This window comes from Abramis brama (assembly GCF_963993115.1).
Source record: "Abramis brama genome assembly, chromosome: 12".
Taxonomy (NCBI): Eukaryota; Metazoa; Chordata; class Actinopteri; order Cypriniformes; family Leuciscidae; genus Abramis; species Abramis brama.
The window spans coordinates 7,547,877-7,571,907 of NC_139974.1; the positions used below are offsets into that span (position 1 = coordinate 7,547,877).

General features: G+C 35.7%; 2 protein-coding genes across 2 annotated transcripts; one reads left to right on the forward strand and one right to left on the reverse strand.

Annotated features, from left to right (window-relative positions):
- Nucleotides 1–684: 684 nt before the first annotated feature.
- On the forward strand, nt 685–5,399 carry LOC311093387 (butyrophilin subfamily 1 member A1-like). The gene is given in 8 exon segments (XM_084130739.1): nt 685–811; nt 1,110–1,183; nt 1,309–1,447; nt 1,449–1,657; nt 1,755–2,027; nt 2,282–2,389; nt 3,209–3,235; nt 3,391–5,399. Coding segments are annotated over 7 exon segments (1,362 nt in total). The 5' UTR covers nt 685–811; nt 1,110–1,125; the 3' UTR covers nt 3,939–5,399.
- A 23-nt stretch (nt 5,400–5,422) lies between these two features.
- fhl3b (four and a half LIM domains 3b) lies at nt 5,423–24,003 on the reverse strand. The gene is made up of 6 exons (XM_084130740.1): nt 23,874–24,003; nt 13,549–13,764; nt 11,910–12,084; nt 9,380–9,549; nt 8,412–8,598; nt 5,423–6,714 (listed from the first exon to the last, which is right to left on the reverse strand). Exons 2-6 carry the CDS (start codon nt 13,702–13,704, stop codon nt 6,566–6,568), a joined length of 837 nt encoding a protein of 278 aa, XP_083986866.1. The 5' UTR covers nt 13,705–13,764; nt 23,874–24,003; the 3' UTR covers nt 5,423–6,565.
- Nucleotides 24,004–24,031: the final 28 nt, after the last annotated feature.

The window sequence follows — 24,031 nt, forward strand, 5'->3', positions numbered from 1 at the left end:
TACTTGGAGCTACTCATGATTCCCTCCTTCACTAAATCTTCAGTTCCAGCTGAAGAAAAGCAGTCTCAAAGCTCAATGCTGCATCTCAATGCTTCAGCGAGAGTCTGCTGTTCTTCTAATGTTGAGCTGTGTTGTTTTTGTGCCAAACATACCCATGAAAAAGTTCAATCTTTGTCTCATCAGACCATAACACATTTCCCTATGTTTATGTTTTTGCATAGTTTAACTGGGCTTGGGTGTTTTTTAATCAGGAAAGGTGTGTGTCTTTGCCCCGTAGCCCAGACAGAGAATACAGGAGATAGTTGTCACATGTCGGGAGAAACCAGTACTTGTCAGAAAGAGCTGCAACTCTTCATGTTACTGTAGGTCTCTTGAGAATCTCCCTGACCAGTTTTCTCTTTGTCTTCTCATACATTATGGGATGGCCTGTTATTAATAATGTCACTGACGTGCCATACTTTCTCCATTGATGACTGTCTAAGTTGAGCTGCATTTGTCCTGAAACTCTTAACCAATGTTGCCAAACAATCCAGCTTTTGCAAGTCTGCTGAAATCTCTTCTTCATAACCTGATAGAAACATCAGTCCCAATACAGACACACATGAACCAAACACACCGAATACAGGGACAAATGTAAATGTGTGAATACAGGAGGAGCTCTGACATCACTGTAGTTCAGAAAGAGATTCAGAGAAAGTGAAACTAACTTGATCAATAACAATATGGACTCCTGAAACGATCAACCTTATTAAACTACAGAATATTTATTGATCCGTTCAAAGAGTCTTGTGGACACATCTGATCCTCACAGGTAAGAGATAGAAATATAATTGTGCTGAACAGGTTTCTAATGGAAGTGATCTGGTTTAGTAGCTTTATGTCAAATTAAGTTGAACAGAACCACACTAAAGAAACAGGAAGTAAATGACCCGCAGACAGACTGAACACAAACCTGCAAAACTGCAGATGAAAATCACATTTATAAAAAGTGATTGTAAATGTGTATCTCGCTTTTGGACAGAAGGTTGAGGTATTTTTCTAAGGCAAAAAGCATGTATGCTGACACACTTTTCTGTAGTGTTTTCTCTTTTTTCATATTTTCTTTTTAGCAAATGTGTCTCAGAGATGAAGTTCGTTTGTTTGACTCTCCTGCTTGTTAGTGGAATTACTGATTCAAGATCAGGTAATTTATTCATCATTGTGAATAATACTTTATATGTATTGCACAGTACTGTTTTTCTGGAACAACATTAGAGTAAAAACCTTTAGGGTGTGTAGTTCAGACCGGCTCTCTTTCTCTTGTAACAGAGCAGTATGAAGTAGAGGGACCTGCGGATCCTGTATTTGCTGTAGCTGGTGAAGATGGCATTCTGCCCTGTTCAGTCAAACCCAACATCAGTGTTGTGGACATGAGAGTGGAGTGGTTTAGACTTGATCTGAAAGACTCAAGTGCATCTCTATGAGGATCATGAAGACAGAAACACAGGTCAGATTCAGTCCTACAGAGGAAGAACAAAACTGAATCATCAAGAACTACAGAGAGGAAACGCATCACTTAAACTCTCAACAGTCCAAGTCTCTGATGAAGGACGTTATAAGTGTTTTATTCAGTCTAAATCCTGGTCTGATGATGCCACTGTTGATGTCAGAGTTGAAGGTGAGGAAACCAGTGAAAACTATAGCATGCTCTTTTCACTGAACAAACTTACTCAAAAAAGCCAGAATAACAACAGAAGGTTCTTGTCGATCTGTAGTTATAGGAAGTCCTCCAGTGATCACTGTAGATGGGTTTGATCGTTCAGGAGGGCTTCATCTACACTGTGAATCTGAAGGTTGGTATCCTGAACCTGATCTTGAGTGGCTGGACAGTGAAGGAGTCAGTTTGAGTTCAGAAACTACAGAGACAATCAGAAACACAGACAGATTCAGTGTCAAACACTCCGTCACTGTATATGTCAGTAACGACAAGATTCACTGCAGAGTCAAACTGAGACATCACATGCTGGAGACACTGATTAAGACCACAAGTAAGTACATATCCGTATAAGTATATCTGTTACTGTACTTGTCAGTTATGTTCACATGACATTTTTGATGCAGTAAAAAGAATTCATGATTATAGGCTTATTATGTGAAGCTATAGGTAATAACAGCATTAGGTTTATAATACAGTTTTGTATCAACATTTTACTGTGTATGTGCCATTCAAAACGGAACATTACGTAAACACCGGTAAAATATGTTTGATTAAAAAAATGTGATTTACTTTTTTGTTTTGCAGATAATATGTTTAATTCTTGGAAAACATCAGTCATCCTGATTTCAGTTATAGTTGTGCTCATTGTGATTGCTGGAATACTCATAACTGTGTTTGCTCATAAAAACAGAGGTAAAGTTCTTGTTTTCTTGCTATTTTATGTAAATAAATTAAGGTAGACTGGGGATAATAACATTTTTTTTTATTCATTTCTATTTATGTACATCTGCGTAACTTAAACACACATGATGTTTTATAAACAAAGTTCAGGAGGAGCACGTTCAAATAATCAATCCAATTAACTCGTCATCAGACAATTACTGTCTACCCTATCAGCATGAGAGGAAGCATATATATATATTCACTCTGTCAACTCACCTAACATTCCTTGACAGTTTTCAGCATTCCTCCACCACCCCGACTCCTCACTCTTGGCTCATTCTTCGACAGCCAGGAGTACAAGGGAGTACTCTGGGTTCGGGCCGAATAGCCTAGCGAGCCCGGAGCCCTCCCCTCGAACAGCACGCCAAATGCGCTTTTATTCAATCTGACTTATTTGTAATTGTGAACTAGTGAAACATACATCAACAATCAGCACATGAATCTTCATTTTCTTAAAGATTATTTTTTATAGTGTTGTCTTTAGTGAATAACCACAACACTAATACACTCCAAAACTGAGATGAATAACATTGGGCATAGAAATATCTCAAATAAAAATGTCATAAAATGTTTCACAAAACATTCCCAAAGATGTTCTAAAAGAAGGAATATTTCGAGCTCAAACACAATAGGAGTTCAGGGATTCTCTAAATATCAGCAGAGAAACATTGATCAGATAAAACATGATGTTGTTCACAATTATTTAAATATAACCTTAAATCTTGTCTATAATTCACACATAAACATGTCAAAGATCTGATGGTGTTTTATTGTCATGTGTCTCTACAGAACTGAAGAGGATACAGCAGTATGCAGGTACAGTGTGCTGTCTGCACTACACTAGATTACACTCAGATACTCACAGCTTCATCACTGACCGACAGTATGATTAAACACTGATTACATATTACAAACATCATCACTAAATATCTGTATTGTGAATTTGTGATTCATATTCTCTGTTTTCTCAGTGGATGTGACTCTGGATCCTGATACAGCTAATCCTAATCTCATCCTGTCTGATGATGGAAAACAAGTGAGACATGGAGACATTAGACAGAAACTCCCAGACAAACCAGAGAGATTTGATGACTGTGTATGTGTCCTGGGAAAGGAGGGATTCTCCTCAGGGAGATTGTATTTTGAGGTGCAGGTGAAGGGAAAGACTGAATGGGATTTAGGAGTGGCCAGAGAATCCATTAACAGGAAGGGATCAATCACAGCGAGTCCCAGTAATGGACACTGGATTGTGTGGCTGAGGAATGAGAATGAATATAGAGCCTGTGCTGGTCCTCGTGTCTCTCTGTGTGTGAGAGTGAAGCCGCAGCGGGTCGGTGTGTTTGTGGATTATGAGGAGGGTCTGGTCTCCTTTTATGATGTGGAGTCCAGCTCTCATCTCTACTCTTTCACTGATCAGTCTTTCACTGGGAAACTCTATCCATATTTTAGCCCATCATTAAACTATGGAGGTAAAAACTCAACTCCACTGATCATCACACCTGTCAAACACAATATATGAATTTACAGCCCTAATATGGAATACTCAAAGAAAATTATTTATATAATTAAAAATCTAAACATGTTTTGCTATTTTTTCATCATTTGTTTTTCATTGTTAAAATCAATAATTTCTAGTTATAATTGCAAATTCTAATTAAAAGTATAATGCTTGTTTAACAATTTTATTTTCATCTTTTCATAATTATTCATGCCATTGTTTTCTCCCATCTCAACCTGACAAAGTGAAATGTTTTTTTGTTTTGTTTTTTACATAAAAATAAAACAGTCTATGATAACATGATAAATGATATCAAAGCTGTTTCTACCATTTCAATTACAAAATGATCTGTGATATTACTGTGGTAAATCAGATGTTAATTCCTCAATATTAATCATAGAACTGTATGATTACCATATTCATACACAACACTAATAGATCTTCAAAGTAGGACCTAAAACCACAATGATTCAAAAAAAAAGAGAAGAAGTAGAAGAAGAAGAAGAACCGTAACCATACGAATAGAAAATTAGACCACTGTAAAAACACATCAGATTCATTTAAATGTAATTTTTTTTTCATTGATACAGTTGAATCAATTTTTTCATGAAATATAGGACCTTTAAAATATCTGATGGCGCTGATATGAAGTAGAGATACAAATATAAAACCTTATAAAATGAAACCTTATACAAAATCTGTTCCTTCTTTCAGGATAGAGAGCTAGTCACATATTCTGTCCTGAGAGAAAGAGTAGAAAACTTTATCTCTTTAAAGTAAACCAGTCACAGTAAATAAACTCATACAGGTTTGGAGCAAGTAAATTATGAATTTTCATTTATTGTGTGAACTATCCCTTTAAGATTCTCTGAGGTCTCTGTGCTACAGCATTACTGTAGATAATGTTCACTAGATGGCGCTATATAGTTTCATATCAGAAAATACAGACACAAACAATGAGGTTCACACAGTCATGGAAAACCTGGAAATATCATGTTATTCAAAAATGTTCAGTTTAATTTGTTTAGTGATTTGTTTTTAGTTTACTTGGTGAAAATTGTTCTTTGTGAGTGCTATGTCAGGTAAAAAGATTTTGATTGTGCATCTTTAGTCCTGATTATGATTAATAATGTTGCCTGCACCACTCATTAATGGATGAATATATTGGATCCACATTTTAATGCTCTGTTTGTGTATTGAGTGTGTGTTGCAGTGTTTAACACATGATGGATTGAGTGATTGTTTAGTTCTGATGGTTTTAACAGAGACGGCAGGACAAATGTTCTGTCCACTGAGGTTTAGGACACAAGATGAAACCAAAGACCCCAGAGAACGGCTTTAATGGGACCCGGAGTCTCTCCTGGGACAAAGCCACAGTTTTCATATTTCCATAAACAGAGTCAACTGCATCTAACAGAAGAGTCATGAGAATTTCTTAAACCAACGGTTACAGATTATGTTTATAAAGGTGTTTGGAAAGATCATTTCTGCTTTGTGATGTTTTTAATCCTCATTTTAATTTAAAACCTGTAGTAATTCTGCCATCAATAATTTTACCAAAGTACAGTCATCTTTTAGTTCTGAAAAAAATATGCTTTTCTTACTTAGTATTTTTGTCTTGTTTTGTGAAAAGATTCTTAAATCAAGATGTTTACTAAAGTAGTAAAATGCCAAATGAAAATACAAAATGAAGTGAGTTTTTGCTTAAAACAAGCAACATTATCTGCCAATGGGGTATGAAAAATAATCTTGTTTCTGTCTGAATTAAGATTATTTTTCTTACTCCACTGGTAGATAATGTTGCCTTTTTTTAAACAACAAAACACTTAATTTTGATTTATATCCCCAGAAAATGAGACATAAATATCTTATCAGATATCTTATCTTTTATTTGTTTTTAAAGTGAAAACATAATTTGACTTAACCTGAAATGATATTTGAAAGTTGTTGTTTATTATGTAACAAATATTTTATGAAAGGAAACGACAGCAGGATCAGTTTTACTGAAGCCATTCATAATTAAAAATACATCAAACATTTAAAAACAAAGTTAAAGTATTCTTTTGAAAGCAACACAAATAGGAATCCACCTGTTAAATCATTATTAATACGTGAATATTTCATGTGAGAATTATTAAAAATGAATGGATAAAACACCAATGCATGTGCATTAAAATAGTGCACTGTAAAATTCACTGTTTAATACAAACAACATTTTCTGTCCAGATTCTAATGCATCATTACATGATTCAATCCTGTCTCGCTGAACACACACCTCACATATTAACACTCAGTGTGTGTTTTGCTCAGATGTAAGTTTCATTGAGGAATGTTGATGTTGGAATTTAAAGGCCTGATGTTAATGCAAACACATGAAAAATTACTCAAACATAAAATCAAAACTGAGTCACTTTGGCACGAAACACGTTCAGTTCAAATGATTTGAGTTTATCATTTAAACCATGAAATACATTTACACAATCTAATGTGTCGTTCTAGTTGAGATATTTTTAACATACAGATTTGGGAGAATGTAACCTAAACTTTCATGTACATCATACATGTATAAATGAAGTCAAACGTTTCATAAATGTGTTTCTATCACACAGCGCTCTGTTCTTCAGCACATCTACAGAAACAGTTTTGAATTATTTGGCATTGCAGTTTTTGCAGAGAATCTTTGTCCCGTCGGGGAAGAATCCAGCGCCGACCAGAGACACCGAACACTCAGAACACTTAAAACACGACTGATGCCACTGACGATCCTCAAACGACACGTACTTCCCTTCTCCAAAACCTGACAAAAACATTGAGAGGAGTTTCATTGAGCAGCCGTTTCTAAAATCTCTAAAATAACATTATCATCATTTCATATGAACATCATTAAACTGTTTACAAACATTGATAAGGACACACTCTAAGAAAAGTCTGTAAAAATATAGAACAATGTGTTAATGAAGGAATTTTATTGATGTTTCACAGGTGTTTTACCCGTATTTTGAATTCTGCATTGCATTGTGTTGTGATTTATTGTTAATAGAAAAGTCTGTAAACTTAACTGTAAACACTTTTCTGTTTTTTATGGATTTTTTTACAGTGTTGTTCTGCTAAAGATGATTTACTTAATGTTGTTCCAAACTGATATTGCTCACTTACTTCTGTGCAACAAAAGAAGTTCTTGAAAGTGAAAGTGAATGGAGACTGGGGCTGTTGAGCTTTTTTTAAATGACAAAAAAACCCAACATGGTTTATGCAACTTGTATGTTGTATGTTTAAGTCATGTTTTGCTTGACTACTTTTGTAATTTTTTTATTTGTCACTTTTAGAGCTTGACAGCCCCAGTCTCCATTCACTTTCATTCAATGGAAAAGAGCAGCATGGACATTCTGCGTAATATCTTCTTTTGTTTTCCATAGAAAAAGTAATTGGGGTTTGGACCGACATGAGGATGAGAACATATAAATAAATATACTGTATTTATTATATATATATACATTTTTTAAATGGGCGATTTTTTATATTTTAAAATGTTTTTTTTTTTTTTTTTGGGATATATATTTTTTTGTTGTTGAATGTCATATTCGACACAATTTTATGGCCAATAGTATGATTAGTGAGAATATGAAGCTCATAATTGGAGGAAAAAAAACACCTCAATTTTATTCAAAGGTCTAAACTGAGAAAAAACATGCAATTTGTTGTTGCTGATATTTATATGCCCCATAAATGGATGAAATTCTAATTGTTTGTACATCATTGAGATCTATATAACAGTATAGCGTACTTCATGAAATGCATGTTAAAATCAGTTGTCACTATATATATCCCAATAATGTCTTAGTTAGATTATATTTAAATGCTTAGTTTTATAATCAAATCTCTGTAGTTTTTATTGTGGGAGGCAAAACGTATAATGAAATACAATGATGACTGAGAGATGAACAAATAAATGTAACAAATAAAAGTTGCTTCAGTCCAGTTTATCTTAAAATATTAATAACAATATAAACGTTATTCTTACATTTACTTAAAAAAAATCAAGATTTCACAGCAAAAGGACACGTGAACCACGACCTGAAGGGGGACGTTATAGCTAGAATTAGCCTTTTACGTGCTAAAAATGTATAAATTATCACTCATACAATAGATGTCATGTAGAAGATTGTGTTTAGCAAAGTTTTGATCATGTTTTAGAAATGTGTGTATCAAATATGATACACTAGGCTTTAGGGTTAAAACATATAAACAGTTTGATATTTGATATTGATATTTGAGTCAGATATTATATTCTCATAGGTCATGACCCGGTGGATGAGAGACTCTTGAGTCCCGATGAACAAGCAGAACTTTATTCAAACACACTCAACAGCCTCCAAACACACGACCCTGTTTATGTGACAACTGTCTCTTGTTTCTGACAGTGTTTCTGTTATCAGCTGAAGGAACTGCTAATGAAGAGCCTCTTGTTATAAGGACACATTAACACACACTGACCTGTGATGGGTTTGTCGCAGGCGGCACATTTTTGGGCGTACAGGTTACTGAAGCACTTCACACAGAACGGATCTTCACCCTGCGTTGTGAAAGGCTGTCCGGCCAGCTGGACTTTACAACCCGAACACAAGAAACATTCTTTATGCCAGGGCTCGTCTCTGTACGTAACGCCACCCTGAACCAAGATCTGGAAGAGACGAGACCAAACACACTGGCATTCACTGCGTACAACTTAACGAGGTTAGCAATGAAATAAAAGCAAAAAATACTCAGTATTTAGATTAATCTTCAGATGTGTGTAGTTTACACTCTTAAAAGTAAAGTTTCCAAAGGGGGTTTTCACAGTGAAAAAAAGAACTTTTGCCAAAGAACATTTAAGTGAACAACTTTGAAGGCAAGACACATAAATAGGGTAAAATTTTAACAATAATAAATATCACCATACTTCCTGTGTTGATTGAATACATTAAGAATTTCAAACATTTTTGTAAGTTTTTGGAAAATTATGTTTAAATATGCAAATGAGGCATTTTCAAATTAACTATGCATTCACTTCTGTTTCATTTTGTTGACATATTAGAACTGTAATGTTTGGTGTAAGTCCTACTGAACTGGAGAAAAAACTAATTTTAAGAAATCAACCTTTAAAGATATGAACTGTGATTGAAATCTAGAGATGTAAATAGATAAAGTACACACTTAAAAGTGTATTTTGGATGTTTTCTTTCCACTAGTCTGAAACAACACGTTATGAAAAGCCAAATAGGCCAAAATCTCAAAATTGAGCAGTGCATGAAAAAACAATATTTTTGCGTTAAAAGTAAAAAAATTTCTTTATGTGAAGGATATTTTAATATGCTTTTTCCACTTTAAAGAACCTTTTGTCCAGTGGAAAGGTTTCATGGATGTTAAAGGTTCTTCATGGAATCATCAACCTTTATTTTTAAGAGTGCTAGTTTTCCTCTCACCTGTTTGCAGTGGGCGCAGCGTGGGGCGAATCTTCCCTCGTAACAGGACACACAGTAAAACTCGTCCTTATCTGGGATGAACGACTGTCCGCCGATGGGCTTCTCACAGCCGCAACAAACAAAACATTCCTCGTGCCACGAGCAGCCTCCGTACTCCAGCCGCTTAGAGCCTAAGAGATCGACACTTCATTGAGCAAAGCAACATGACTAAACCATTTTAACTTCATGTAAAGACAATGCAACTACTAATGGGAGCAGGAGCTCTTCCATATTTTTTTCCCTGTCCAAGCAGGAGGTACTTTCTCATTTTACACTGCAAAAAATTATATTTTGAACATGTATTTTGGACAAATATTTCAGATTAAATATGTAAAATGATCATGAAAAACCCCCCACTAAGAACAATGACAAAAGCACATTACAAAATTACTGAAACTTAAAAACCAAAATAAAAAGTAAAACATATATAAAATATAAAAATAAAAGCCAATTTAAAATGTTAATAAATAGAGTATACAAATAATATGAAAATAATAGTGGGACACTAGATTCACCTCAGACATAAAGTAAGCCAAAAAACTGTCATTTTGATTTCTTGTTTTTTTTTATTTACGAGCTAAACATTATCTCATAGCTCTTATCATTTTTATCTCATTACATCATTGCACAATCTGTGAATGTGCTTCTACCTGCATGTCTGCGCTGGTCTTCTTCTGAGAAACAGCCTCAGCTGTTCTTGCTCAAGCGTTGTATTGTGTTGAGGGTGGCTGAGCATGTCTGATAAGTAATTAGTCTTTGTAATGCAGAGACTAACTACATGTGTGATGTCACGCTACAGTCTGTCTACTACACAACTACATTCACAATTGAACTTGAACTGCCCTGGATCTACTAAAGCCTCTCGAGTGGGTGTTTTGTCTCTGAGGCGTGCAAAAGCTGTGGGCTGAAAATTCCACAACGGCTGGTATTTCAATAAAATGCATCTGGAATCTGGAAATGCACAAGTTGCAGATGTAACGTACAGGTTTGGTGGGAAAACGCCAAACTGGCTCACCTGATCTCTGTATAAAGACTGAGAATGGGTGTGAAAATGAGCCGTGAGGGACTGAGACGGCGGGTCTGTTTCAAATGAGCGAGGGAGGAGAGAGCTGCCACTTTCAGTTTGTAATTTTATCCTTCTGGAACTTTCACCATCTCTTATTTCTCTCTGAAAAGCTCCAGAGAGACAGAGGCGGGCGGCGGAGTGTAATTATGGGTAATGTAACGCCCAAGAGTTGGCACCAGGCCTGGAGGCGTGTGTGTGTGTGTGTGTGTGTGTGAGCGTGGCCGCAGGGTTTTCTCTCTCAGCTGAGTGTGTCTGTAATCACACTGTCACATCTCTACTGCCGCACCCTGACGCCCAATCAAAACTCATTAACTCGGTTTCTGCTTTAGCGGGCAGGGTGAGAAACACACAAACTTCATTTTCTGTCGGATTACATTGGAAAGCTTTCGTATTTGTTGTGTTGTATTATGATTTTAATCTATACAATCTGGTACAATCAATTACATGCAAGAGGCTTGTGATGACTGAGATGTTCACAGCAGCAGAATACAATTTTCTGCAATTCAAATATATAGAAAGAAATTATATATATATATATATATATATATATATATATATATATATATATATATATACACACACACACACACACACACACACACACACACGCACATATATATATATATATATATATATATATATATTAGCGCTGAGCAACTGACTAATCGCATCCAAAGTAAAAGTTTGTGTTTACATAATATATGTGTGTGTACTGTGTATATTTATTTTGTATATAAAAATACATACACATGCATGTATATATATTTATGAAAAATGTATTATTTATATTTTAAATATTTATATTTATATATAATATAAATTATGTATAAATATGTACATATTTCTTAAATATATACATGCATATGTATATATTAATATATACAAAATAAATACACACAGTACACACACATATGCAAACACAAACTTTTAATTTGGATGTGATTAATTGAGAATAATTGTTGCCCAGCACTAATATATATATAAATATGTTCAAAAATAAAGTAAAAACAGTAAAATTGTGAAATATTATTACAATTTTAAATAATTTAATCCTGTGATGGTAAAGCTTTATTTTCAGCATCATTACTCCAGTCTTCAGTGTCACATGATCCTTCAGAAATCATTCTAATAAGATGATTTGATGCTCAAGAAACATTTCTGATTATTATCAATGTTGAAAACAGTTGTGCTGCTTCATATTTAGGCCCATGTGGAAACTGATAATTTTATTCTGGATTCCTTGATGAATAGAAAGTTTATAAATGTATTTACTGTCACTTTTGATCAATTTGATGTGTTTTTGCTGCATAAAAGTATCAATTTCTTTAAAAAAAAAAAAAAAAAAAAATCTTACTGAATGTTAGAGTATACAGTATATAAATGAAACATAAGCATATGCATATGTGTGTGTGTGGGGAACTGTACCTGGCATCACAGTCTTGGCGCAGGCCACACATTTAGAGGAAACCTCATTACGGTAACACTCGTTACACACCAGGACGTCTTCCTGACGGGTGAACGGCTCGTCGGCCAGAGAACGGCTGCAGTGTGAGCAGCGCAAACAGTGTTCGTGATAATACCTCTCCTCATAATACAGCTCCTGAACACAGACGGCACAACAACACAAAGATATATATTCAGTTCAACTGTAAATTATATTAAAGCATTCTAGAAAATCATGCGGTACTTTGTTTATTGAATTTAGTTTAGATCTTGTGACCGTGCATGAGACTGACTACCCTGGATATAGTTCAAGAAGGAAGACGTGGCATGTCGCATGTTGTCCATAGAATTGAATCTATTTAATCACAGTTACATCATCAAATGTTGGATCAAAGGTCACTGCACAGCTGAACAAAAGGTGAACCGAGGTGACACAGCTGGTTGTGCAGGAAGTTCTATGACCAAAAGCATGTTGAAGTAAAACAGATCTTGCGGTTCTCTGTGTCACTTCCACTACCATGAAAGGAATTGTGTCTACGCAAAGAAAACATGCTTTACTATCGTCCACTAATCCAAGCTCTCGAAGATCAGACGGCCATGAATCCTGAACACAGAACAGAAGCTTCTGTTTAACCTCCTCGTGTTTGTCTAAAACACTCGAGATCTTCCAGTGAAGATGTGAGAAATCAGATCTGAGAGATCTCACCATCTCTATGATCTGTTGATGTGACGGTGTGCTGTTTCTCACAGATGTTAAATCAATCACTGTAAAGCTGATTTGAAACAATCTGAATTGTATAAAACTCTATATAAATAAAGGTGACTTGACTTCTGAAACCCTCACATGTGAGTCACTGACTCAGAGCAGTTCAAACTCAACTGTTAAACCTGACATATAATAAATGATGTTCTTTTAAGCCGAATGACCCACACATCATCACGTCTCCAGATGACTGATGGAGAACGAGGGAGAAAAACACAGAAAGAGAGAGAGCGTGTAGTAGTAGTGTTTGTGTAGTGTGCATTTCTCCCAGTGGATGTGTAAGTCAGACGGTGAGCGCTCTGTTTGCATTGGCCGTCTGTCACGCGTGACCAGCTGTGAGAGTGGGAATCTATGACGAATGATACACAGATACATCTCCTGTAAATATTATATGGAATGAATTTATGCCTGTGTGTGTAAACTCACTGAAGAGCAACCATAAAACACACGAAGACACATCCAAATACAACAAAGCACAAGTGGAAGCAATTGATAGCAGTGTTTAAAAATACTGTGGACGTTTGCAAGTCACACACACACATAAGAACACTTATGAAAAAGTACTGTGCTGGTATCAGATATAAACTACATGAAAAATACCATGGTACTAAGTGGTCACCATAGTATTTACATGGCACTGCAGTGCAGTATCTACCATTGTATATATATATATATATATATATATATATATATATATATATATATATATATATATATATAAATATTACATATATAATTATACAACTACATCTAAAATATATAAAATATTTTTTAATTAATAACTTTTAAAATGATGTTTTGTGAATATACATGTGTCCACCTATGAATCCCATCTGTGACGCTCAGTGAAACGCTCACCCGTGAGGTGTGTTGGATGAGCTCTTTGCACTCCTGGCAGGTGTTTGCGTACAGCCGGTCGTAACAGGGGACGCAGTGAGGAACGTCGTTCACCTGGATGTATTTCCTCCCGTACAGAGACTCCTTACATCCGTCACAGTCAAATGCTTCCGACATGACGCTCCGCTCCTCTCTGACTCATACAGCACAGTCAGCGGATTGAGATGCTCTCTAGTCCTAAAGAAAAAACAGATTTAAACAGAGTTACCTTTGAGTAATTATCTGTGAGGCTTTCCTCATCAGAAAGCATTATATAGTCTGTAATCAGTGATGAATCTGTTTTGATTTGAAATCAGCATTAAATCCTTTGTTAGGCCTGAAGGTTTTTAATTAAATGACTGGAGAAAATAAAACACTCAGTATGTGGAGACTGAGAGAGAGAGAGAGAGAGAGAGAGAGAGAGAGAGAGAGAGAGAGAGAGAGAGAGAGAGAGAGAGAGAGAGACAGAGAGAGAGAGAGAGAGACTCTAGGGATCTGAGTTTAGTCCATTATCTCTGATTAAATGGATCAGATGGTCATCAGGATCCAGTGGGGAAACAAGCGGTCACATTCTATATGTGTGTTAAATGTGTGATCATGACCGATGTCCACTGTGTGTGTCCTGGACAGAGCGTGAGAATGAACAGATTCCCACACTAAAAACTCCTCTCACTATATCTTTTCAAACAGAAACTGCATTCACAATCACACAAACACTAAACTTCTGTAATGTGATATTGCTGAGTAAAACAAGATATTTAATGAGAAAACAGGGCAGGACTTCTTTTAACCTTTGAAAATTGATTGGATCTTAAAAAACGGGTAAGTGTTGGAGAGGTTGCTACCTAAGGGGGACGAGAGGTCTCTTCAGCCTTGTCCGAAAGCCCCTGGCCCAAGTGTGCCACTCGAGTCCTGAAAAGTGAAGCCAAAGCTTTTCGATCGCCCCTTGGTGGCTGGCTGCGGATAAGTCATAAACCCCGCCCTCTCCATGTAATCCAATGGGACACAAGCCAAACTTGTACAAAATTACACTTCAAATAATTTTTCCCAAAGATGGTTTCTTTCATTTTAAGCAGTTCTCATCATGCAGTGATGTCCCAAGTGTTTGCTTGTGCCCAAGTGACCATCTTATTTTTTTCCAGTCTATGTCCCGTCCACAAGCTCTGGGACCCCCTTCTCACGGAGCAATTGTCCCATCAAATATGAAACGTCAATCTCGAGGGCATATTTTAAGGGCAAACTTTTATTTTGAAAAGTAAGTCAGCGACATTTGGCAGAGGTGAAAGACTTTTGGAGTTCACACCCTGCTCTGGAGATCTCCAGTCCACAGCTATATCTACTCGTCCCTTTCCATAATTTAGGGATGTGAACGCTTATATGGGTTTAAATTCAGTGGACAATGTGTGGAAGACTCTTAGACATGCAACCAAACAAGTAGCTTGAGTTTTTCTGTGCCTGCATCTCTTGTCCCACTCTTATTCCCGCTCTCCTCTGGCATTCTGTGTGGGAGTCATTCTGATTGTAGAACATGCGGATCTAATGAGATGTATAGAACTCCCCGAGGGTCAGGAACATCATGACAGTGATTTCGCATTCTCCCCCTTCTTCATATCCTGCTCTCAACCCCAAATGAGTGAACGGCCTTGTAAACTGGAAATAGCTCAGATTCCCCCCAAACCATCTTGTTTTTGTTGAGAAATGACAGTACAGGACTTTGAGTGACTCCTCATATAAACACAAGAACATTCCTTCATGAGCACCAAGAGGTTTACCAGTCAAATGTTTGGACACATTGTCATATTATCATTATTGTCCATATTCTACAATAATAGTTAAGACAGTAAAACTAACACAAATGGAAGTATTGCAATTATGTAGTGACCAAAATATGCTGCTGCTTTGTCTGGATTCCAGTTCTGCGCACTCTGGACATTCATCAACAAACACACTCTTATCCTAGGATGGATCCTGGAACTTTTTAAACACCACTGAACTATACAAAACATAATATAATAAAATAATAAACTAAAATAAATCACACACATAACACTTTTAAAGGAGTTTTATGCACACTTTATATCCACTATCCAGTCCAACTCATCCACTGAATAAAATTAAATAATTAAACAATTACATAACATGTTAAATAATTAAGCAACAACTAACACAATTATTTAAAAATAAATAAATAATTAAAAAAATAAACTGCAACAATTAAAACATAAAAAACAATAAAATGAAAACAAAATCATTCTCATACCAGAAGGATAAGAGAGACAAGTGTGTAAGTGTTGTGGAATGTATATAATGTAAGCAGAAAGATGACGAGAATGTGAGAATCATTCCATGTGAGTTTCCAGATCATAGGTGACATATTATTCCCACTACGCTGACATTCCAGTCTTTGTGTCTCGCGACGGTAAACGTTTAACTGACAGCTCATTTCATGACTCACAAAAGAGTGTCTGCACATCTCAGCCATTTTATTCCAGTGGAAAAGAACAGGAAAAGTTAACACACACCAAGACAGATCTGTGCTTTTAGCTCATTATTATACAGATTCTAGATTAGTGGCTGCAACTAAAACTATTTGATAATCCATTGATCAAAACATTTTACAGTTTTTTTTCAACTGCTTACACACAGAATCCTTACTTGTCACACAATTTCTGAAACCTGACACTCAAACACCAGAACCACACATCAGATCTGCAAAACCACACTAATTCTCGGCCTTTGACTCAGTTTTCAATTTTACAAAACACTTTTTGCAAACCACAACACACAATTCTCTCTGTAACACACACAAATCTTCTTGATTTCCTTTTTCAAACACAAACTATCAAAATCAGTGCATCACACACACAAACACTCATTGCTTTACTGAACACCAACCAATCATGGCTTTAGAATAGGTCTAAACAGGCCAAAGGTCAAGTTATAGGTTTTTTGGACTGTGTAATTCTGTATTCACAACCACAAATGCTTACAGTAAAAAAATGTATAGTTTGGTTTCAATCTTGCTTTCGTTTTGCAAGAGATGTGAGGCATTTTGCATTTGCAATTCTTGGATTTGTGAGTAAAGTTTTGAAAAAAAGAGGCAAAGTTTTCAAAATGTGTGTAAGTCACTGAATGATGGAATACCACATATCATCTGATCAGATCATTCAGACAGACATGCAGAAAAGAAAGATCTGATTTTAACTGCATTTCAAACCTACATTAAAAACTTTTAATCACATTTCTGACCACATTTTATTATTCCACTCTTTTTTAATACCCCTCTCCCCTAAAGATCAAACCTGATTTCATTACAAAAGAACGCTATATAACTTGTAAACCTGCCATCTAAAGCAGAACATTGGCAAACAACTAATCAAATAAATTCCACAGCATTCCCACATGATTAAACCTGCCTTGACAAGGTGCAGATTAATGACTCCATAACAAGGAATATTTTCCTTCTCAACAAGATGATCTTAGATGCCTGATGCGGCCCATCCAAAAACAGTACGAACTTACACAGACCCCATGCAATGGCAAATTCAGGAAGGGCGTCTCTGTTCTGGTTCCACCTCATATATTCCCCAAGCCGTGGGTCTTTAAAGAAACACGTTGCTAAATGGTCTGTAAAACCGAACACTAGAACAACAAAAACTTTCTTTGAATGTGGTTTCCACAGGTATTCTACATACTGGAGTCCAGCTTATTCAATGCATCATGTGTTATGAGAAGAAAATATAATGAACCCCTAATTTGACACAAAATTACTCACACTTACTGAAGCACATAGTACGCTATTCAGCAGCTGCAAAAGTTTCCAACCCCATTGTTCAATGGGTGGAAGATTAACCAGCTGGTTAACTGTGTTCTGTGTGTGTGCGCTTTGGTAGTTATTTGTTTCCTGAGGTCTATGTGCCAGTGAAATTATTGCTATTGAACACCTGCGGGCCAAATGTCAGTGTAATAAAACTTTTAAGTTACATTCTGAAGCCATTCTAAATTAATCCGTCAACATGTTTTAAACATGTTGATTGTGGATTTTAAATTCATCCCAGATTTAGAATACCACAGAAAGTACTCAATGTCCACTTGCGTGTAAACTTGTAGTTAAACTTACATTGCCCATATTTCTGACAGATGTTCAGACTGTGAGTTTCTAAGTAGAGTAAAAAAAATGTTAAAAGAATAAACAGCAGGAAAAGTGAGATAGGCAAAACTAAGGATTCTAGGAAATTAAGCAAAGTATAATTAAAACATTTTTTTTCTATTAAAGTAAAAATCTCATACACTCTTACAAAAAAAAAGGTTCATAGGGTTCTTGACTCAATTTTAAAAAGTGCTTTATGCCAAAAAGGTTTTATATAAGGAGAAATGCATTATCCTTTCATTATATAAAAAAAAAAAAATCAGGTTAAAGTATGTTTTCAAACTGTTTAATTCATAAAATGTAATTAAAATGAAATGTGAATTAAAAGAAAATTAATTAATTAAAACCATAAAATGACCTCATGATGGAACCCTTTAAAGGTTCTATTTGAGTCACCTGACATGCCCTTCTTCTAAGAGTGTAGTTAAAGAGTTAGTATAGTTACAGTATTAATTCACATTTCTGACGAATGTTATAGCTGAAACTATAGAAAGTCAGACTGTGAATAAAATGAAATGAAAAAAATGAAAATTGAGAAAGACTCTGAATGAATAACATGAGACAATGAAGCAATCGTTACTTAAAGCGAAACTTGTGCAGATTAAAGTGAAAATTCCAGTCTGAAGAATAAATACCAATTTGGGGTATGAAAAAGATGTTTAGGTCTGAATCTAATATCTTGGTTGAGATCTTGGGAGGGCTGTTTACTCTTAAGAACAATGTGTCTTCCTGCCATGGGACGTGTTAGAGCCAGCTCCAGATGTTTAGCAAACAACGCAGTCATCATAGGATGCTTATTAAACATATCTATATGCCAGACAGGTTTTATTATGTGAGAAGAAGGGATTACATTGCTTTCCTTATCCAGTCTTTAGGCATTCCCTCAAAAAAGTTTTCTCTTCTATCTACACTGATCTTAGACACTAAACCTGGTCCAGAATCACTACATTTGATTGGTTAAACAACTATATGCTGAATATAATGGATTTATAATTCTCATCTGTGGCGTGAATTACAATTCAACAGATTTTTGACCTAAAAACGAATGATTTCACACATGCTTCACCATCCATAAAAGATTCAAAGCAATCATCACATGCAATATACATAGCAACATTTAATCAAAAACAGCCACTTAGTCAACATAGCAACAGCATAGCAACGCCCTGGCAACCACTCAGATTAGTTTAGCCATGGCATAGCAACATGATAACAACTAAACATCCATCCACTATCTCAATAGGTTGTTATCTAAAACTAAACTATAAAAATTAAAGTTAACAAAATTTAAATGAAAATTAGAGATATTGCCTTGGCAACTAACTGAAATAAAATAAGTTTAAACTGAAATGCAAAAAAAAAAAAAAAAAAAGTAATACAAAATTACTAAAACTTAAAGGGTTAGTTCACCCAAAAATGAAAATTATGTAATTAATGAATCACCCTTATGTCACTCCAAACCCGTAAGACCTCCGTTTCTCTTCTGAAGACATCTTAAGATATTTTAGATTTATTCTGAGAGCTTTCTGTCCCTCCATTGTAAGTCAATGGACGTGTCACTGTTCACGTCCATAAAGGTAATAAAGACATCATCAAAGTAGTCCATGTGACATTAGAATGGGTTATTTAGAATGTTTTGAAGCATCGAAAATACATTTTGGTCCAAAATTAACAAAAACTACGACTTTATTCAACATTGTATTCTCTTCTGGTTTTCCATCCGCGTTCACGAGTCCACATTGACGCACCAGATAACACGTCAGCAGCGTCTTACGTCAGCAGCGTCAATGTGGACTCGTGAACACGGATGGAAAACAGACCGGAAGAGAATACAATGTTGAATAAAGTCGTAGTTTTTGTTAATTTTGGACCAAAATGTATTTAGCTCTCGGAATAAATCTAAAATATCTTAAGATGTCTTCAGAAGAGAAACGGAGGTCTTACGGGTTTGGAGTGACATGAGGGTGTGTCATTAATGACATAATTTTCATTTTTGGGTGAACTAACCCTTTAAACTAAAAACTGAAAACATAAAAAAACTAATTCAAAATATTAATGAATACTATAATATAACAAAATAACTCTGTGCATAGCTACCACCCAATACCTTAGCAACACCCTGGCAACCACTCACAACACCCTAGAATCGTGGCAGTGAGTTTTGGATGGGAAAGTACTGCTCACATTAACATCTAGTTGTTACTACACTGTGGTGACATCAGATTGTTCTAACACTTTCATGAAAAATAAACAAACAAATTCACAGAACTATTCAGATTTTTTTTTAGAAGAAGATACTATATGAATTAATAATTTAGGAATTATTACAAAATTTAAATCAAGCCAACCTAACATTTTACATTCAGGAAATACATTTACTTAAAATATTTAAGATGAATTCAACAACAACAAAATTAATGTAAGTAAAGGGGTCATGACACGGATTTTTTAAAATAATTTGAAAATGTTCCTTGAGGTTCACATATAATGTTAATAAAGTTTTGTGCACACACATATAACAAATATTTACATGGAAAAATAATAATTTTCTACCTTCATTCTGACCCTCTGTCTGAAATTATCAGTTTTTAAGGGGCGGTTCCTTTAAGTCCTGTCAGTAAACTGTAATGATTGGCTAATGTCACAGCATAGATGACAGCATCAATGCCCACTCGCTATTGAACATGAGTAAGTGTTTTGAAAACATTATCCATATAAAACCATCATTTACAGAAAAGGCCCGTGTTACGTCACATATTCCACAATAGGTGTGTTCGACTTGAAGCGGACCAATCGGTGTATGACTTCAAAACAGCGAGAGCGATTAGAGAGCGGACGGCTCTGTTTTTGGAGCTTGAGTAAATAAATGCTTTGTTTATAATGAGAAGGACAGTTTAAGCTATGAAACTTGCAGGATGTTTTAATGTTTCAAAGACCTCTCATATTTGTCAAAAGATCAAGGCAAATTTGTTGTCTCATGTCACGACCCATTTAAAAGTTGTCTCATTTTTTCTAGTGCAGTGTGTCTGTCAGCTTAGTGTTCTTCACTGGCATGCGTCCAGCTATTGTCTCTCTGCCCTGTACCACCCTGTGGGAATGCCACTGTGGTCAGGGCCATGGTTGGGAAGAATTTCATGGTTTCCAAAAGGGCAAACAAAGGCATTTTTCTTCCTAAAAATGGCACATTCCACTCTTCAGGCTGAGAAAAACCAGACGGAGTTCTTAGGAGACCAACATTTCTGCCTTTTACTCACGGAGAAAGATTACGCACAGCATTCCAGTTTTTGGGCCAACTAAAAACAGTGTGTGGTCACAGCCCCCCACCCCCACCTCCCCATACACCCATCCGATCAGACCTTATAACGACGTGTTTGCTGGATGTGAGTGGAAATATAACGTTTGGAGCCAAATTCGCTGTATGTCTGGAAGTTGCTGGTGACATCATACACTTAGATGGTGGAAAAACCGATGTGTGGACACCACAGTTGGCTTGCGGATAGAGAATTAATGCAGAAGTTAGCCTTAATTACTCTTTTACAAGCTATATTTACCCCGCTCTAAAAACAAGCATCATGCTTACCTACTGGCGCCTTCCCATAATGCCATGTTCCATCCATGCCTGCTGTTACAATGAAACTAAATGAGGCAGCTTTTTAAAGAGGGGTCAAAGTTCGTGTTTCAGTATGTAGCAGTATAAGGTCAGATACCTATTCTACACAAGCAAAGAATTGTTGATAGTGAGCCTACGTTCTGACGTACAACCCAGAAGCGCAGCACTGTTACACTACGTGAACTCACACAGAGGAAAATGAATAGTTGAATAAAGTCGTTATTTATTTTTATTTTTTAAATTGCACACAAAAAGTATTCTCGTCGCTTGATAAACTTAAGGTTGAGCCACTGTAGTCACTTGGACTATTTTAACAATGTCTTTACTAACTTTTCTGGGCGCAGATATCAATTACCTAGAAGCCTATGGAGAAGTGATCCAGCTCTCAGATTTAATCAAAAATATCTTAATTTGTGTTCCGAAGATGAACGAAAGTCTTACGGGGTTGGAACAACATGAGGGTGAGTAATTACTGACAGAATTTTCATTTTTAGGTGAACTAACCCTTTAATGTGTGACTCTTTTGGTAATGTACCTCTGTACTCAAAGGGGTGATAGATTAACGTCTAAAAAACTGTGCCATTAAAAATAGATCATTTCCCCTTGGACATCAAAGCGATTCTATTGGTAGACAACATGTTATGCATTCAATTGTGCAGCCAATTAGAAGTTATAGAAAATTTCTTTAGCATGTCTTGTCTTAATTATTAAAATATGTTAATGTCTGTTTAATTACATTTCACATTACATTTTTATCTGTCTGGGATTGTAAAAGAAAAAGGTGCATAGTCAATGTGATATTAAAATTGACCCAATTTCCTTGTGTGTGGTGTGCTACATTAAATTAAATTACATTTTTAATGTAATTTTTAATGGTTTTACAATTACATTCAAATACTGTATTGCGATAACATAGTTGTCTGGGATTTTTCTTCATGTACTTGTAAAAATAATAACATACAGTATAACTTAATGACATTGTTACATGACCAGTATCATAGATTTACTATTTTAGTTTTTGTTAATATTTTGAGGTAGATTTTTTTTTATATGTTCTGTTTTCACTTTAGAGGTGTTTTTAGCTTATGCATGCCTTAAAGTTGGGCCTAAGAAATCACAACCTTCAAAAAGACTTCATAAGGACCTATGTAGTAGAGTCCAATCACTGAGTTCTTGGGTAGCTCTTGTATGATTCATCTGCACGACAGTGTGATTAATTTATTAATGCCCTGGGAAGGGAGATATATACTTAGAGATATATAAATCACGCCTGTGGTGGAAAGCGCTCTTCTATTCATCTGAGACTTACAGCAGTCTGAAAACTCAGGCTCCATCTATCTTACTCAGCAACAGTGAGTGTCCACAAAACTTCATCCCTTAAATTTATGTGCACCGGGAATGAGCGCCACAATTCCCATCATTCACCTCCAGTGACTACAATCTGGGAAGTATTTCTGCCATCTCTCAGAGGAATCTCTACTGTTTTAAAGCAGCTTTATTGATTCATGATGTTAATGTGTAAAAAAAAATCTTTATTCCTGTCTGTTCACATTTAGCATTTTATGGGTATAGGGAAGTTTTACCTCAGAAGCACTATGTACCTTGGTACATTAATTTGGTAATTATCATTTAGTATCATGTTGTATATAAACACTCTATATGGCATCACCACAGTGCTTTTTGTAAGTACTGAAAAGGAAATCTGGGAAGGAGAAAAGACACTAGGGAACAGAAGTGTGGACAAATTCCATCTTAATACTGGTGAGAAACAGAAACAGAGGGATACACACTGTGTGTGTGTGTGTGAGAGAACTGCCTGCATTCTGGACAAAAATAACTCACTTTTCATGCGGCCTTTGTCGCCGAGCCCCTGGGGTGCCACACACACACACACACACACACACACACACACACACACACACACACACACACACACACACACACACACAACTGTCATTGTTTTATGGAAAATGTAAACTGTACTACTTTGAGTCTATTCCAAAATTACTGTACCACAGCTGAAGTGAACAGCAGGACAACAGTGACAACTGCTCTCTCTCTCTCTCTCTCTCTCTCTCTCTCTCTCTCTCTCTCTCTCTCTCTAATAACTATTAAAACAAATTAATAAATGAATAGTTATTCTAATTAATAATAATAAAAAAGTATACTATATACTAAAACTATACACACACAGTAACACAAAGTTAGAACAAAATATAGGCTACTGACATTAAAATGATTATCATCAACTAATAAATAATACAAATTATTATATTATTATATAATATAAATTAATCAAATATAAACACACAAACATACACACACACACACACACACACACCCACACCGGGACTAATTAATCCATAATACACTAATCACATCTCAGGTTCCATTGAAACTGATAGATCAGGAAAAAACTGAAAGAGTTCTTGAACAGAAGACGTTATGAGAAGACAATATTATTATTATTCAGCTTATAAAACTCAATAATTCTGTTTTTTTTCTTCTTCTATTAATAGTGTCTACAGTAATTAGTTGACATCTTACCGTGGTATTGAAGTGTCCAGCTGATCTGTCCCTGTGCACAGCCTGTTAAAGTCTGTCTGTGAGACACACAGTGGTGTTACTGCAGTTTTTCTCATGAAACACACACACACACACACACACACACAGAGAGTTGATCCTCCCACTGGGCGAGACATTTG

What these genes read in the sequence shown, in the direction of transcription:
- fhl3b (XM_084130740.1), bottom strand. Translation starts at nt 13,704, where the DNA reads ATGTCGGAAGCATTTGACTGTGACGGATGTAAGGAGTCTCTGTACGGG. An exon ending in GCTGCGCCCACTGCAAACAG is followed by an intron (nt 8,599 to 9,379) that starts GTGAGAGGAAAA and finishes CGTCTCTTCCAG; the next exon opens with ATCTTGGTTCAGGGTGGCGT. An exon ending in CTGCGACAAACCCATCACAG is followed by an intron (nt 6,715 to 8,411) that starts GTCAGTGTGTGT and finishes TGTTTTTGTCAG; the next exon opens with GTTTTGGAGAAGGGAAGTAC.